Source organism: Lycium ferocissimum, chromosome 5 (assembly GCF_029784015.1).
Source record: "Lycium ferocissimum isolate CSIRO_LF1 chromosome 5, AGI_CSIRO_Lferr_CH_V1, whole genome shotgun sequence".
NCBI classification, from domain to species: domain Eukaryota; kingdom Viridiplantae; phylum Streptophyta; class Magnoliopsida; order Solanales; family Solanaceae; genus Lycium; species Lycium ferocissimum.
This window is the reverse complement of record NC_081346.1, coordinates 5,080,591-5,099,181: the sequence shown is the minus strand read 5'-3', so window position 1 is coordinate 5,099,181 and position 18,591 is coordinate 5,080,591. Positions and strand designations below refer to the sequence as shown.

Here is an 18,591-nt window from a genome sequence, read left to right as displayed (position 1 = left end):
CGTGTTTGATAAAGATAAAAAGTGCTTAAAAACACTTATTTTTAGGCAAGAAAAATACAAAAATAAGTCAAAAATTGAGTATTCACAACTTATGACTTTTAGCTAATAAGCTACTTTTAAAAAGCCAATCCAACACTCTCTAAACATAAGTAAAGTCTTAAGTTATAATTACATCCAAATTGGCTGGTAGTCTCTAGGATTGTGTTTTTGCATACGCTACTCCATTGACCACTTGTGCACCGTCGTTACACAACAAAAAAATCTCTCTTCTTCGTATCGTCACCTTTCTTCTTCTTCGTTGAAATCGCCTATGCAAATCTCAGCCGTTAGTTTTGATTACTTAATCTTACTGGCCAAGTCGCCCGTCAAAGGAAAAGAATATATGGCCCCCACTCTTGTTGTTGTTGACGTGTCTGCTGGCTGATCTCAATTTTTGTTTTCCTCTTTATTTCAATTTGTTATAATTCCAACATCTCATGTATCATATTTATGATTACAAATTTTAAAAACGTTTTAGTACACATTATATTTAAGATTACACGATCTGAAAGTCTTATTTTTCTTCTCAAACTTCATTCATGGTCAAATTTATCCACATATATAGTAACTCGAACTATTGTAATTGTTTAATCATTGGTATTCACAATCAATGTGTTAAGGAGCAAAATCAGTATAAAAAAATCATTCAAAAAATCCTATTCATCGCATTGTAATGGACTTGGAAGATTTTTTTCTTTCTTTTTTTTTTTTTGGGGACAATTTCCTGATTTATTGAAAAAGACTTTTAGATTGGGAAACTTGGAACAAGTAGGTCCTCTCATTTTAAGCAATATTTGGCAAAAAAAAAAATCGTGCTTATTTGGACGGACATTAACCTTTGTTTTGTTTTTTAGTTTGTGATTCAAGCCCTTGTTGTTCACGTCACCCACGCTTTCCTCCTTTCTTTTTCTTTCTTTTGTCTAGAAAAGAAGAATAAAAACAAATATAGTAAACACATGGTTGAATGGCTTTTGCATTTTAATAGTCAGACACAAATAAATTAGTTGCGTGGAAGTTAGAAATACAAATGAAAACGGGAAAAGTAAAAGAAGTACAAGATCTTCATTTGCTTTACGTAACGGGAAGCCAACAAGAAGTTTAAAATGTAAGAATTGGCGACTACAAATGCTAAAAACAATCCATGCTTCTACATTGTCCAAGACCAAAACTAGTACCAACAACAAATGTGTCAAAATAAGAAATCAACCTCAAGCCAAAACACTATATGACGCCCATAATAAAGTCGCATGGCTAAACAAACATTTTTTCTATATATATTGGCGGTGTTGAGACCAACTTACACGCACCTCGACTATTCCACCAGTATAGATACCTCATAATTCTGTCTACCATGGCTTAGACAAGCTAACAGACATTTCTTTTACCCTTTCTTTGGCTGGAAAGGTTAAAGATTTCTAACTTCCTAAAATTACTGCGAGAATACAACTACAGAGGGAGGATCCTTAAAACTCTTACGCCTCTGCTTGTGCATGTTTACAAATTAAGCCAGCACGCGAAACTTACATGTTTTATTTTGTTTGCCTGATTTTGTTAGTACATAATCATGGGAAAGACTTTGAGCTTCATGCTCCACATCTACAATGACCAATTCCCGTGTGAGGTTGGTCAGGCCAGCAGCACACTATTAAAGTCAGGATTATAATTCTTCAATCATGGAAGATTGTCTCTGCGTAGGGCTGACACTTCCACCTCGACTAATTTTGAGTGCATCTAAGGCCTTCTGTATTTCCATGTTCATAGCACTGTCGACACTACCAGATGATAGTTTCTTGTGTGCTTTCTGCAAATGAAGCTTCAGTGAACTGCTGCTCAAGCCAGCGTTCTTTCCACAGATGGGGCAAACCTTCATGATTGGCTTCCGCTGTTGCCATTCCATAGATACCTTACCATGCAACTTGCGATCTAAGTCCAAAAGAATCTTTGCAAAGCCATCATTAGGTTGGGCTCGGCGATGAACTCGTCTCAGTGTATTCCATGCCTTCAACAAAGTAAACTTCCTGCAGCATATAATCTTTCCATTATGAAATTTCTTGCATGATTCCCGGAAAACAAATAGCATCACTAATCTACTCGCCCGGTTCTAATAGGCAACGTGTCTAATTGCTTCTAAAAATTATAACAAGTCTACTAGAGAACTTTCTATGCAGAATACTACTAAGTTTTGAGACTGGGACTGGCCTATCTTCTTGAATAATAAGCAAGTCAGCTAATAGGAGTATCAATTTGTTTGAAATTCAGCTTCACATTATGTAAGTTAATTGATAAGCCATTCATGATATCATTCTGAACTTACTTCCTGAGCATTAAATAAGCAAGAACAACTGTAGCACTCCTGCTTCTCCCTTCAAAGCAATGAACCAGAACCTTCCCACCGTTTTCTTCAACATGGTCGATAAAATCATGTGCTTCTTCAAAGAGAGCACTGATGTTAGAATCTTCATCGTCACATATCTGCCCATACATGAAAAGTCAACAGACATGCAACCCATTGTTACTATATAACATATATAAGAGTAGGAGAGCATCCAAGGACGGTTAAGAATTTCTGAGAAAATAAAATAAATGCCACAAACAACCAATTACTTCAGTTGCTAAAACAAAAACATCAGTAAGAAACTTTTTTCGATTTGTAGCTTGCACAGTCGACTCATTTTAAGAAAAAACTACTTCCTCCTGCGTCTAAATTCGAAGATTTTAGGATAATTATTTTATAGTATAGCCACACGATGAAGACTCAGAAAAATTGGGAGAATTCTAGCACTTTCACGCTAAGGAGACTGAAAGATTGAAGTTTTCAGAGCTGTATCAAACACAAAGGCTTATCATAAAATTTAAAGCCAGCATAAAAAATAGGCCTAAAAAATATTAATCCAGCAAAAGCAAGAAGGCTTAGAGGGAGATTCGAGCACTTACAGAAAAGTTTTTATATTCGAACAAATCAGGAAACTGGGAATCTGACTGCCCAGTTTCATTTGCACACAGACATAAAATATGTGTGATTCCTAAATGTTGCAGTGTGTACACAGATCTAGCAGCAAGTGCGCCACCGATAAACAGGCTGCCTGAGATTGCAGATGGTTTTTCTGTATTTGCAGCATCAGAAATCAATGATATCCTCTCCAGAATGTGCTCAAGCCTGACCTATAAGTTGCAGAATTTGGAAAAGGATTACAACAAAGATAAATTACTCGGGTACCAAGTGTCTTAAGAGACATGCTGAGTATAAGTCTAGTACCTTCAGCTCATAAGCATCGACCACATAATTACTATCACTTCCTTCAAAGAAACCTGTATTGAAATTGTTTTCCTGGCACAATTTAATTGCATCACTTTTAAGCATCTCATTCCATTGCTCCAATTCTTTGTTTAGTTCTGCATCTACCTGAAAAAGAGACGCAAAATGCCAGTAATTGAGAGGAGCTTGCTCAAGACTTAGGGTTTGTTAAATTAGGCCTTGGGCCTAACTCTCACCCCAAAAGCTAGAGGGAGGAGGATTGCCCAAGCCATATAAGGAGCCCAGGGTTCTCATCCGTCGATGTGGTATTCCATTCATCACCCCCCTCACGCCCAGATCCGGAAATTCTTTATCCGAGGTTCCACGGTCCGGTCTGGAGCACGCACATTCATGAACCGGGGTATTTCCACCCCCCTCTCGGTCCAGGACCGGTCAATTAGTCCGGGAGGCATTCCACCTCCCCTCATAGGGGATGTTAAAGAAATGGACCTTGGGCCTAACTCAACCCTTAAAGCTAGATTATGAGGGGAGGATTACCCAAGGCCATATAAGGAGACCAAGGACCCTTAAACCCACAAAGGTGGTACTCCAACAGGGTTTTCTTTTATTAGAAAGAAATCTCCAGAACAGTATAAAAAAGTCATGCCACAACCAATGGCAGTAAAGAAACATTAACCAGGATATGAAAAAATTTTGTGCCAAGAGACAAATAAAATTCTTAAGTCATAACTGAAAAGATGTAGTGATACCTAGCATATTTCATATGCAAATACACATCTTAATATTTATGGAAAGCAACTGTAGTAATTAAAAAGTTTAGTCACAGAAAATCATGTACTATCAAGAGAAGCTAATCAAACTACCCTTTCATGAATCACCCAACTTAGAACAAAAACCGTCCTTTTCCTCTGTTGATAGGGAACTTGCCACACATCCTCTGGCACCAAAGTAAGTCTCTTTGGACTAATCAGACAATACGTATAATAAATACTTAAATACTACTCCCTTTGTCCCAATTTATGTGACATCTGTGTCAATTTATGTGACACCCTTTCCTTTTTAGTCTGTCCCACAAAAAGAATATTACTTTTCTATAATTAGAAACACCTTAACTTTAAAATTCTTGTTTACCCTTAATGAAATGATTTGTAGCAACACAAATATGTATGGCTTACTTTAGACCACAAGTTTCAAAAGTCTTCCTTTCATTCTTAAACTCCGTTCCCTACAAATGGTGCCACATAAATTGGGACAGGAGGGAGTAATACTCTAGATTTAGTACCCAAAGGAATATTATAAACCATCACATAATTGAATACCGGGAAACGGGGAAAAAGAATTTCTTGTCTAAATTTGGAAAACCACTGAATAAGCTTATCAACATCTTTTAGCTTTCTTGCTGGAGTAAAGTCGTAATTAGTGCTTTGTCAAGAGAAATTTTTAATGTACATCACAAACCTTAGCAAATTTGTGAAAGTCACGGAGTTTTGATGTGAAACGGATACTACTAAGTGGTTCACCACTGCCCTTATAGCACTTTCCTTGGCTATCGCGTGAATTTGGAGAAATCATAGAATCCAAACTATCTCTGCATCCAGAAGATGAAGGTCTAGGAGCTGTTCTCTGACAGTCTGATTCATTTGAATCCAAATATATATCACTTGGTGCGCGTTCTTTGCTTGGTGTTGAAGGGCAATGCCCGACAAAACCAGCAGATAGTGAAGGCGACTCAGGAATTACCATGTCTTCTTTCTCAAGATCGCCAGCAGAAGCTCTGTTAATAACACCAAGAAATACTCGAAAGACACTATCCAGTTTCTGATGAAGGGTGAGAAGGAATATATGAAATCCCTGCAAGTCACGCAGAGCTGCTCGAAATCCAATCCGAAATTCATGCCCGATTGAAGCAAAGTCAGCTGCCTGATTGTTGTTCGTTGCATCAGAAGGCTCTGGAGGAGATCCTAATTTTCCTCCTGTAATCTCGTATAATAATTTCGATGCATACTCAGGACTGTTAATAAGGAGCTCAACAAGCTTAGGATAATTTTCTTGATCATTTGCACGCTTTCCAGCAGGCGGTTTTCGCGGAACCCCAGAGTCTATTGCTACAATGTGAAAATCTGGACACGTTGACTCATTTGAAGTTTGACTTGCATTCAGATTGCAGGATTTTGGAGATTCTGTGATGTCAGAAAGGTCAGAACTCTGTGATATTAATCCGGGGTTAGGAGTGCTTATTCTGCTATCTACAGAATTAGCTCTTCTTTCTTTCTGAAGTGCCCGAATCACTCTCGGCCTATATCGATCAATTGCAGAATCAAATGCTGCCGCTAGTGCATCCAAGTTTGCAGAATTCACTTTATCAGCCAACAATAAGTTTGCAGGGTTTCCACGCCATCTCAGATGGCGACATGGAAGTCGATCTTCATTTCTTATGACAAGATCCAACATCAAAACCCTACCTAGAGCTGCTGCAGTCCTTTCTCCTGCTTCTCGTGAATCAAATGCATTTGAGCTCTCCAATAGAGGGGACCCGTGGATGTAGCTGAAATAGCAAGTCATAAAGCCAATGAAAGTATCAACATATAAATCTAGCATCATATAACATTTCCTTAGACCAAAAACAATTTCTTTAATGATAGTAAAGGGAAAAGGTAACACAAGGACTTCCCAAAGTGGTTACTGTCCTAGTTCCCCAAAAATTTGTCATATTATATGTGGTACTAACGAAGCGCCAAAACTGTAGGTTATCTAACTTGGTCTTTCACTCCACTTTCCTACTTTTGGCTCCCTCATCTTTAACTATTTCCTTTTATAGTTTGTTTTCATAATCATCAAATTAAATATTCGACATTATTTTTTTTAGTAATATATCAAGCCAAACAGTTAAAAAACACATATGCGCATGCATCACATGAACATGATTTATGCATCACCATACATTGGTAGACTTCCTTTGAGCCGAGGGTCTATTGGAAACAGCCTCTCTACCCCACAAAGGTAGGGGTAAGATCTGCGTACATCTTACCCTCCCCAGACCCCACTTGTGGTATTACATTGGGCATGTTGTTGTCATACACTGGTAGACCATACATACAAATACAAGAATGAAGAAAAGAGTTGGTTCTCATTCCACAAGAAGGCAGTAGCTGAGAGAAAAGATTGCCTGATCCAGCAACAGCTCCTCGTTTTGGCTTATGCTTTCTAAGCGAAGCCTAATTTGATAAGATTTACAACCTAAAAAGAGCAAAAATTATCGATCAAATAAATTTGCTTCCCATAGTAAGTAACAGCCTCTTGATTATATTCTCATATTTTCAAATTGCGTTCATCTAAATTACAATCCTTCTCAGGCACCAATCCACCAGCAAAGAGATTTTAAGAAACAGGGTAATTAATGCAAATGTGCTATAACGCTCCACAAAAAGATCAAGTTGCATACACACTTCATTAACGTAAGGCACCGGCTTAGCTCAAGAGCTTCCAGAAGTTCTGAACACGTCATTTCCACAATCTCGTCACCTTCTGAAATTGCTGTCTCTTTTGCTTTTTCTGCAGCTTCCTTGATCTGTAGCCACTCTGGACTACAGTTATGAATAACCCTGGCCTGCAATATTTGGATACATTAGTTAATGATATGACATACAAAATCTCACTAATAAAACATATAAACAATTATAATGAAAGTGAGAAGGAACGACTTGTGGAGTTTGGACACCTAGCCACTTTGCAAATTCATAGCCCAGACGTTCTGATTGTGTTGCCATCCTTGAAGAGGATATCTTTATAACAGCTGCAGCTTCTTTTGGAGAAGCATCATCATTTTCAGGTTCATTAAATAGCGCAAAAAACACAACACCTCCAGAATTTACAGTCACCTGTGTTCAGTGGACATGAGCAAAAAAATGTTAAGAACACAGCAATAATGGAAAATGCTCAAAGTGTGCGCAGAATGTGTAGTTGACTTTCCCTTCGCCACTTTGTTGTTTACAATAAATATAAAAGGTGATTTTATAACATAAGTTCATTACTTTCTTACATTCCCTCTCATACCAGAAAGTATGTTCAGTTGAAAATGATGCATATGATTATCAAAATCATGAACTTCCTTGGTAAGATAAAAGTTAAAAAAACTTGAAAAGAAAAAAAGAGTTAAATAACTAAGGATAATGCTACTAATTTTTATTTTGGATAAGTAAGGGTCATACTGTACTTGTTTCAGTCAATTCTAAATCTTTTTCAGACAATCAGGTACTGAGGAAACATAATATCAAAACTGAAATACCTCTAATGCTTTATTAGGGTCTTCCTCAGACTGTTCGGTACTACTACTGTGCTCCGTGTGGTGAAGAGAGGACAGCATGTTCCATGAAAAGGTGCTTGATTCAATGTCCAAAACCGCCGCTTTGCCAAGTCTCTCCCATAAACTTACTTCTGTTGTTTTCTCAGATGGTAGAGGATCAACCTGATCAAGACTCGACTCCTCTGCACTGAACGGGAATTATACTGGAGCTACATTATGGTGTATTTGTACTTTATATGTTTATAAAACCCAACGAGTCCATGCAATTATTTACACAATAGACAGAAAGAAGAATAGAAAAGTAATTACTATTATTCTTTTAAGAATATGGGCCCACAACAGCAGCTAAGACTTTGCTCTCATCAGAAAGTTTGAAATTTTTCTTGAAACAAAGGTGTGTTAGAAGTTAGAACATGTGTCACTCATTTAATCTCAATAGTGAAAGGGAAACCACAGTTCCCATTCTTCCATTTTTTAAGGAAGTGTCAACATGACTCCAGACTTGCATGCAAAAGACACTTCATCCCTCAACTTGAAGCATTTTAGCCGCTAACACTGGAGAAAATAGCTTCTACCGAACATAGGTACTTATTTTCACTTGATTTCCTTGTGAAGAAGAAGATGAAAGACAGATAGGAGATCTTTTCTTCTGCTCCAAGTCCTATGTATAGAAATTAGAAACAGAACATGAGAATGCCAACTTACAACTTCCTTCATTTCATTAGGCACTCTTTCCTTTTTGCCAATTCCAAAAAGAATAACACATTTCTATATTTTGAAAATTCTTTAACATTCTAATTTAGTCCTTACGACATGGCTCTTCAGGAATTGAAGTGGCATCTGTAGACAACACAATACTATGGGGACTTTGATTTGGGCATGTTATATATCTTTGCATTATATATCAAAAGACTTTTTTTCTTTCTTTCTTAAACTCCGTGACAAGTTAAACACCACCATATAGAATGAAACAGATGTAGTAATAACTTTCGCCTTGCCACCACGGACCGAAGATAAAAATCTAAAAGCCCAACTGGCAAATTGTGGTCTATAAATTAGTCATAGCTCTTGGCAGAATAAACTCGAGTACAGTATAACAGTGAATTTCAAGACAACTCAAATCAGGTTAAAAGAACCAAAGTCACTAATCTCAAATCCCATTTAATGCTTTTTCTTTTGCAGAGGACTGTGGGGAATATGTGTGCGTCGATACCATCCAAACCCAACTCTCAAAGTTGTGTTTCTTAGTGGCGAAACTAGGATTTTATCAAGAAGTGTCAAAATATGAAAAAGTAAACATACTGTTAAAGAAATGGACCTTGGGCCTAACTCAACCCCAAAAGCGCTAGCTCATCAAGGGAGGATTATCCAACTCCATATAAGGAGATCACCCATCCCTTGAATGGCTGATAAGTGACTCTTTCACACATACATAGAAATCAAGGGGATTCAACACATTGTATATGGACACAAAAATGTCTTTGTACCTATCTTCACAGTGTAATTTTGCAGCGAAGGGGTGTCAGTTTTCTTTGACACCCCTTGGATACATGTGGCCCCGCCACTAGTGCTGCCCAATACACAATAGTTGGACTAATAGCTTGAGTAAGCATCAATCTAAAGGAGCATTGGTAACCACTAATGAGGTTATATCACGTTATGATTAATAAGGCATGGTATAAACAAGGGAGGTACCTTAATGGCATGCTATCAGCTCGTCTAGGGAAACCTGAAGAGCGGTACTTGCTGCTGCGCTTACGGACCAGCTCAAGCCATTGGGCGAACCGATACGCCGGTCCCGCCGTGATATCCCCCAACATATACAGCACCTGCAAATATCAATTGTCCACCCTTCAATTATCCAATCCCATTACTCAATAGAACTTCAAAAATGATAACAACAATATACCCAGTGTAATACCAAACATAGACCTTACCCCTACCTTTGTGGGGGTAAAGAGGTTGTTTCCACCCTCGGTTCAAAAGAAGTGCAATCAAAGACGGCAAGACAGCAAGATACTAAACAAATGTAGCAACAGATACTAATACACATTGAGGAATAAGACTTCAAGAATGAAACTGACCCGAGAAGTGACAGTGAGGGGCAACGGGGCCTCAGGCTCGTCAGATCCCAGATCAAAGTCTTTCTGTTCTTCTCTCTGCATATACATAAGTTCTTTCCCACTTATAATAAGATCCCTATAATAAGCAATAGAAATCAAGAACCTAGATCTATATAATTCACTACACACACATACAGCAAGTACAGTACTAAAACTAAAACCTCATAATGATTATTCATGTGCTATGCCTATATCCTATACGGGCAGTATTATTTCTTTTCTTTTTTTATTATGAAAAAGGAAAAAAAGGGACATGGGGTGTTATTGATTTGAATAGAAAAAGTAACAATGTGAAGGAAAGAGAGAGCGTGCCTGAAGGGAGTACATATCTGTTTGATTCTCATTGGCCATTGCTTTACTTCTGTTTGAAAAAGCAAATAGAAATTTGCCGCTTTTTTTGGGGTCGTTGAGAGAAAGAGAATACGGTACGTTTAGCAGAGAGCGCTTTTCATGGAGATTTGAGATCGAAACTCAGTTTGGGTCGGTTTTTGGGCGCTTCCTTTTTTATAGGCGACAGTGATGATGACACACTCACGCGACTGTTTTATGTTAATGCGAATTTTGGACAGACTCCCTGTACTTGTTTTGTATGTAAGGTTCAGCCATGTATTTCTTTTCTCCCGCCAATTGTAACTAACTTATTTGATTAAATTTCTAACATCTGCTTATTTTGAGAAATACATTTTGTTAAGCAAAATTGAACAAAAGCATTTCATTAGTATTACAGAAGTTGTTTGTGTTTGATCTATATATTCGAGAGTCTTTTTAGTATCAAATTACGATAAAAAACGTGTAAATGTGAGCTTCACATTTTCTTTAAACTTAGAGATACATAAGTAAACTTTGAAGCTCAACTAATAGAATTCAAAAAGTTGTTCGTTAACATTAATATACATGGTAGAGTGGATGGATTCAATTAATCAAGATTTCGAGTTTGAGTTTTGAGAATGAAAAATTCCTAGCAGGAGTGTCTTTCCTTAATACGTTGTGACCTCGCATTAGTCGAGCTAGTAATACCAAAAAATGGACGGCTAAACCAGATAAAAGAAGGTCCTCTTTTTTATTATTCTTGATTTCACCATTTAAGTTTCACAATTGTTTTCGAGAAAATTGCCTCAAAGATTGCTTCTCTTTTTTCCCAAAGTATCAACTCCTTTTAAGGATTAGTGTTTGTCATAAGATTAAGCCCTTGAATAGATTCCTGGGTTTTAGAATATCAAAATTTACTCACATAACAAGAGTGAACTTAGAAAAATCAACAATTATCTAACATAAATTTGTAAGTTCATTTCAAAGTTCAATGTTCATTAATAAACCATTTTGAAGTTTAAAGAACTCAAACTAATTATAATTCATTGTTTCAAAATATTGAAACAATCTTTCCAATAATGACTTGTTAAGTAGCATCAATATTCATAACTTGTATTAAGTTGGTATACAAATTAGAATAATGGGAAGAAAATGGAAGTTGGAATATGGCTTTTAATACAAAGACTTTTTAAACTTCACTTGCTAAGTCTGTCAAATGTAAACTAAAGAAATAATAGTTAATGAATTTCTTCATCAAGTTTTCAAGTAAAACAACAATCTAACACCAAATCTTTTGATGCCTAGGCCCTACACATCAATATAAACTACTTCCCAAAAGATCAAATGTTTAGTCATGGAATCTTTTGTTTCCAATAAAAGTTTCAAATACTCTACATTTGCACTCATCTAGATGTATCTAAACTATGAAGAAGAAAAAAACTCATCTTTTAGTATTTTCTTCATCTTTAATCTTCCATGCATGAACTCCCATTGAGAGACACATTTTCGTTTTGTGTTCTTCCAGTCTCCAGCAATCACTTCTCATTCTTCTTTTCACTGTCTGAGGATTAACACTTGATTCTTATCTTCTTCATTCTTTTCATCTTTCGAACAAAGAAAAAAGGAAAGAGCAAAATCCAAAAAAAAAAAAGAAAAAAAAAAGATCCTTTGACATTTAATAGTGAGTGGTGACAGAGCTATTTACAATTTGGCATGTGATCAGAAAACTTCAGGGAGTGGCCTGCCTTGAAGAAATGACTTGAACAGCACAAGTGATCTCTCTGGCTGTGAGAAAGGAGCCTCATGTGAAGCACCTCTAATGGTTGCAAAGGAGAGCATATTGTCATAAACATGTGTCCATCCACCAACCTAACACAGCCAAAAAAAACAAAAAGGAAATGACCTTTTGCCTCAAAAGTAGTCTTAAAATAATCTGTCTTTTTTCGCAAATTGGACCCGATTAAAGAGTTTTTTTTTTTTTTTAGTTGCATGATATTATCCATAACAAGTTCTATACATTTTTTCTTTTTTGTAGTTGCATGATATTATCCATAACAAGTAGAATTAGTAACCTGAAAAATAATACGAGTAACCTTCTAATGCACGTTAAATTGTTACCTGCTGTCCTGCAAACCAAACTCTATAGGGGACAGTTGTGTTCAGCCGCATCTGGCTTGCTAGTTGATGAACAGTTTCTCGGCTTCCAATCAGTGGAACAACAGAATCTTGATCACCACTGTTTGTAAAGATTTTTAAGAGTGTTAGATGTCGAACGAAATGCAAGCTGATCAGATGAGGAATTAAGTGCATGAAGGCACATCAAATGTGGCTGCATATGTACCTGTATATTAAGACTGGAATTCTTTCTTTGACAAGCATTCCTATTATGGAGATGGTTGGTATCTCTATGTCAAGCAGTTGATAGTCCAGAACGCTGTGGAAGCAATGATAGGATGTTTATTGATTGATCATAACATAATAAGTTAATCCCTTGAAGAAGCAACTACAGAAATTAAAGCATTGGCATGAACTTCCTAAAAGAGTACATTATTTTGCATGAAATATATTGATTTTTTGGGGAAGTCACACATTTGGCCGCTCGCCAAAATAATTACAACCGCTAGCCAAATATACAAAAATACATTAGTTATGTATAAAATATGTATATATACATTAACATACAAAAGATATACATTTTCGGCTATTATTATGGGGAGCGGCTATACACTGTAAAGATCCCCTGATTTTCTGGCGTTCATGTGCTGAGAAAGAAACATAGTCATTTGTCTGGTTTCTGAAGGTGCAATTAGAAATATCTGTTACTTAGCGAGTTGTAAACTTGCAAACTGTTAATATCCCAGATAAGTTGGAGCCAGTGGAATGATACACTTCATATTCTGCTACCAATTTACGTTCTATACACTAATATGGTAGCGATTTAGTTACCATTTTTCCAGGTTACTGCTTAACTTATGACCTGACTGTGTAAATATTTCTTTTGTCACTACGCCATTCGGGTATTGACCGTTTTAGCAAAGCAAGAATGCTTACCTGCTGCAAACAGCCCATCTGCGCACTCCAACAAGCTCGGCATGAAGGGCCCTTCTCACATCTTTTCGGTTCAAGTAATTGACAACTTCATCTTCCACACATACATCTAACTTCTCGGCGTTTTCCTGGTAATTAGTATCACTTTAGATAGTCAATTTAATCGGATAAGAACACGAAAGAAGCCTAACAAATAACGGGAGAAAGTAGACTTACTTGGGGACTTATAATCTTGGATTGGGAGAGCACAGAGGAAATACAGACATCAAGGGTAATATCATACTTGTCCACAAACTTACTGGTTTCTCTACTAACTAGTCTCATAACTCTCGAACAAATTGGTGATACAGAGTCCCTGTAGTACTCACTAACATATCGAGAATAATTACAACCAGAACTAAACGTTCTGTATGTAGGTTCTGATATTAGACCATGAGACCAGAAGTATTCTGCCCTCGAATTAAAGTCAGTAGCGAATTCCAGAACCGGATTTCCTAGCTGCAACAAAACAGAAAAAGAAAATAACAAATGGGATTAAACAGAACTTTTCTTTTTAAATTTCTTGATGACATGTAATTGCAAACACAATGCATAAAAGCAATAAAGAAATAATTAAGATCTGCAACATATTTTGAAACTTTTGGATAAAACTTACTGCAACTCCTTTTAGATTGAACAGCTTCTGTTTCTTGTTAAATGCCATCATGAGCTTTGCTAGTTGAGGTATATAATGTCCTATAATAAAAAAATAAAAAAACAAGCCAATTTGTGATTAACCAAGAACAAAAGAAATAAAAATGACAAATAATTTTCCATCTATGGCTCTTTTGAGGAATAATCCTACCTGCATAACTTTCACCAGTTAAAAACAAATTGCTTTTGCTATACTGTGGGAATTTATGGAACCAGCGTAGCAAGAATACAACATTATCCCTGGCTTAAGAATACAAAAAAAGATAACAGCTTTAGAATGCAACAGAGGCATATATTAAAATTCACACAGGCAAAGTTCAATTAGGACAAAATACAAGAATTAAAAAATCAGAAAGATTCAAGAATCACATTAAAGCTAAATGAAAAGGTGCTTTTAATTTCCATTAAGAAATACTTATCATATTACTCAAGATCAGCAATCACATGCTCATCATAAAAGGAAAAAAGAAAAGATAAAAAGGAACAAGCTTTTGGAAATGAACCAATCAACGTGAAATGCATGTTGAATTAATACTTCTGGAGTGGCAAAAATACCTGTTACTTCATCATTTACTGTCTCATATGAAGAAGTATTAGCAGAATAAGAGAATCCAACTCCAATTGGACTCTCCAAATACAACATGTTTGCCTCTGCAAATATTTCAAGAAAAAAAAAAATCATTTTTTACTTCTGATCAGAACTATGTATTTACCAGAGGGAAAAAAGAGGAATTTTTTCTTGAATAAAATAAAATCCACCTTTGTTCCAGCTGTGTTCATTCTTAACAAGAACTTGTCCTCGTGGTCTAAACGGCCCGTGTTCAGAAAATGCACCAACCCCAAGTGAAGAACATCCAGGTCCTACAAAAAAAAAATGCAAATACTCAAAAAAGTTAGCCCATAAACAAGAATGCCTTGAAATCAAACATTTTTGTTTCCAAATTGTGTACCTCCATTCAACCACAAAACTAAAGGCTTTGAAGCTGGATCTGTTTCAGCTTCAACAAAGTAGTAAAAGAGAGATCTTTGCTTCTTATCATCTACAGTAACATATCCTGAAAACTGTTGAAACCCCACTTGAGGTTGTCCAGGCAATTTAATGATCTTGTCTGGATGAGGCAATGCAGACACAATTCCTACAAAAGCATAAAGAAGAGAGAGAAAAATAGCCATAGCCATTGCTTTTGAAATCTGCAAATCCATAAGGAAGAAAAGAAGAAGAAGAGATTGAGACTCAAGGTACTGAAAGAGAAGAGCTATATAGATATAGTGTATCCAGACAAGGCGAGATTTGAAACTTATATTTAGTGATTTTAATTTTTTTAAGTTATTAAGTTCTAAATCAGTAATTGTACGTATTTCATGAATATTTTCAGTTAAGTATAAGGTTTGAATCAAAATTACGGGTTCTGCCAAACACGTAAACTCTATTCTAGCTCCACCACCACTTCAAATTTTGATAGAAATCAATAATTTTAACTCAAATTTTATAGTTGTATTTAAAATTTCACTTAATATGTATAAATAATTTATCAAAATTTTTAATAAATTGTAAATTTTAATAATTTAAAACTCATAAAGTTAAAATTCTAGCTTCGGCTTCACTGCTGGACAGAAAGTCATGGGCTGGTAAGTGAGGGGAATTAAAGAAATAGCATGCCTAATCCAACATATCAATATCATAATAAAAGTTTTATCATTTCTTGTCTATAAGTAATGTGAGCATGGAAATATATGATCAGAGAGAGACATGTACAAGAGACCAAAATGACCAGAGGAGGAATTCTTTTAATTAGGTGGTGGCCCCACATTGCCTACATGGGCCTTGTCTTGTGTCAGCACTCAGCAAAGAGGGAGAAATTGGTTTCTATGTGCTTGCCACTCCCACCTCACTGAAAACTCCGAATTACTATTACTCAGAATTTACAGTCTTGTTAATATTCCTTCCTATCATTTTATATGACATTATATTTGTCCATTCTAAGAAAATGAGACTTTTTTTTCTTTTAATTTTAAACTTCTTATTTCACTTTTAATGACATACTATTATGATTATATAATCAAGGTCCTTTTAAAAAAAAAAAATGGTTCAAAATGGAAGGAAATGTTGGAGTTATTATATTGTATTTTCACCAACAGGAAGTACTCCTTATTTCGTTTTAGTTAGTCCGTCTAATAAAAAATGATTCCTTTTTAAAATTTAGAAATAATTTCATTTAAACTTCTCATTCTATCCTTAATAAGAAATTTTTTATAATTAAAAAAAATGTTATAATAATATTAAGATGATAAATTTTAAAAATCTTTGTTCTTTTTTAAACTTTGTATTCAGTCAGACAAATTATATCAATTGAAACGGAGAGAGATATAGATTTTAGGTTTCCAAGACAATGAGTACAAAGTTAAAAACCAGCACATAGTAGGTCACGTTGTTGGGCAGGTAGCTAAAACAGAGGAAAGGCATGTTTCTTTCTTGAAAGTAGCTTTACGAGAATACTTACCATGTCTCACTAAATGTGTAAAAAATGACTAAGAATTATGGTGTCTTCAGAGGTGTAAAAAATGTATTTAGCTTCATCTTCAAGTAAAGAGCATGACAGAATCATCACTTTCTTGCAAGAACTTGAGTCTTTTCATTTATGTACTTGGATATTAAAAACTAGCACCACTTTTGTTGTTAACTCAGATATCTTTCCAAACTAAAAAATCATAACAAAATTTGAGGGGTAGTAGAAACACATTTTATCTACGACGCGCCTCTAAATAGGTGTTAACAAACACTTTGCCGTCTGTTAAGGCAGGAGATTTTAACCCTTGAAAAATATAGTTCAAAGGGTAACGGTAAGACATAATTTAAGTATGAAACCTACAAAAACGTGATAGGTTAGGGAGGTTTTTAGCTATTAATTTTTAAATAAAACAAGGGAAAATGAGATGTGGTTCACTAAGATTAGAATCTTGTTGAATGAATATAAAAGTGGATAATGGCATGTACTTCAAATCAAATACAGCAGAGTCTAAAAACATTTTCTCTATGTACGTATTAGGTTGAAGGGATTATAGTGTTTTCTTATAATAATGAAGTATCAAAAAGTACAATGATTTTTCAATTCACTTTTCACACACATTCACAAGAACCCCATTATAGCTTCTAAACCAGGGTCCCCCCATGCCCATTTTTCTGAGAATTACAGAAGGAACCTTTACAAAAGTTGCATTTACTTAAATCATTCCCTTTTCCCACTAGCATAACTCCCAAAAGCAGAGACAGATAGACATCTAAGCTTCGACCGTTTATCTATGGCAAGCAGAGACAGATAGACATCTAAGCTTGGACCGTTTATCTATGGCAGCCTCAGACAGTGGCGAAGTTAGAAATTTTATCAAAGTATTCTATGTACATAATATAATTTTTCAACAAAATTATTCAACTATCTATCTTTCGGTCAATGTGGCTCCGTCATTATACTCAAGGCCCCTCATGGTCCAATCTAGAATTTTTAAGAAAGAATTCAAAAGGTGTGAGTGTGCTACAGGCCCACAACTAAGATAAAACTTAGTAGGCGTTTGGCCATATTAATTTTCGAATCATAATTTCAAATCGCAGTATTTGGCCATCAATTTTTAATACGTGGTTTTAATTTGATTTGAAATCATTTTGAACCCAAATCATCAAAAAAGCATGATCTGGGGTTTGAAACCATGGTTTTAACTTTTTTAAATACAAAATTTAACCCATAAGTTGATATTTTGTAAAAAATAAAGACCCATAAGTTGGTAAATAATTTTAACAAATACGCCCATCAATCATTTACCAATCTCATTAATTTCCACCAACTTTTATTTATGTCTATCAACCTTTAAGTTATGTGAGAAGATTATATTAAATAGTAGTTACATTACTATTCATGTTAAATTTTCGATTTTATTGAAGTAAAGTTTAATTAATTGATATTTGCATTTTTAGAAAAGCCTTCTAGTAGTGTCTAATTTTGTTATAAAGCTATGATTTGCTCATTTGGTATGATTGTATAAGAATTGAGAATGTTTTGATAATTTTCATAATTTGTAGGATTTTTATATCTATAAAAGAAAATACAACTTAAAATATTCAAATTGTATTGAAACCAGGTTTCAAACCATGTCCAAATGGGCCTTACAAGAAGCAGCAATTGTGGAGCCATTTTTACCGCTGAACTGCATTATCATGTTTTAAGTTAAGAAGATTCAATAATTTTATATTAAAAAACTACTTCTACATATACATACAAGATAATTTTTCAACGAAAATAATTCAATTGAATCTCATTCAGACCATACAGCTCTACCCCTCTCTCTTTAAGAACAACGCCATCACCCCCACTCTCCCAGAAATAAAAAAAGAACAATTTGAAAGATTTGAGACCTTGTGATAAATCCACTCGGAAATTAGCTGTTAAGTATTAACCCTTTACACCTGAACATAAGTCAAAGACATTTGAACATAAGTCAAAGACACTTTTTGGCCCTTTTTTGGCCATTTTCAAACTCTAACCTTCCTCAACTAACTTAAGAAATATAGTGCACCTAATCTTGTTGACTTATTAAGGTCAATGCATCAGTGTTGGGCGGGTAACCAAATTATGGATTATCATTCCGCTTTAACTTAATACACTCAGATATATAAAAAATTATTGACACTGTTAGATCAACTTAAAAAATTATATGTAATAAATAAAATTAATAACGTGAAAGACGAAATAGGTAATCAGATGTTAAATTACAATAGTAGGGCCAAAAATACTAGTACACTATCGGTGTGTATAATTTAAATTCTTAAA

At 35.3% G+C, this 18,591-nt stretch overlaps 2 protein-coding genes across 6 annotated transcripts; both read right to left on the bottom strand.

Annotated features, from left to right (window-relative positions):
- Nucleotides 1-1,080: 1,080 nt before the first annotated feature.
- LOC132055582 (dual specificity protein phosphatase PHS1) lies at nt 1,081-10,321 on the bottom strand. 5 transcript variants are annotated; one of them, XM_059447479.1, is made up of 11 exons: nt 9,683-10,000; nt 9,294-9,427; nt 7,908-8,259; nt 7,581-7,785; nt 6,997-7,173; nt 6,742-6,902; nt 4,754-5,840; nt 3,296-3,442; nt 2,974-3,201; nt 2,354-2,511; nt 1,081-2,057 (listed from the first exon to the last, which is right to left on the bottom strand). In XM_059447479.1, exons 4-11 carry the CDS (start codon nt 7,656-7,658, stop codon nt 1,697-1,699), a joined length of 2,397 nt encoding a protein of 798 aa, XP_059303462.1. In that variant the 5' UTR covers nt 7,659-7,785; nt 7,908-8,259; nt 9,294-9,427; nt 9,683-10,000; the 3' UTR covers nt 1,081-1,696. The 5 variants fall into 5 exon arrangements, with proteins under 5 accessions (XP_059303462.1, XP_059303461.1, XP_059303460.1 ...); XM_059447478.1 differs by lacking the exons at nt 7,908-8,259; nt 9,683-10,000 and adding an exon at nt 10,034-10,321; XM_059447477.1 differs by lacking the exon at nt 7,908-8,259 and having other exon boundaries at nt 9,683-10,001.
- An 853-nt stretch (nt 10,322-11,174) lies between these two features.
- On the bottom strand, nt 11,175-15,187 carry LOC132055583 (serine carboxypeptidase-like 45). The gene is made up of 10 exons (XM_059447482.1): nt 14,722-15,187; nt 14,531-14,632; nt 14,327-14,422; nt 13,923-14,015; nt 13,734-13,813; nt 13,295-13,576; nt 13,082-13,206; nt 12,372-12,464; nt 12,149-12,266; nt 11,175-11,899 (listed from the first exon to the last, which is right to left on the bottom strand). Exons 1-10 carry the CDS (start codon nt 14,972-14,974, stop codon nt 11,750-11,752), a joined length of 1,392 nt encoding a protein of 463 aa, XP_059303465.1. The 5' UTR covers nt 14,975-15,187; the 3' UTR covers nt 11,175-11,749.
- Nucleotides 15,188-18,591: the final 3,404 nt, after the last annotated feature.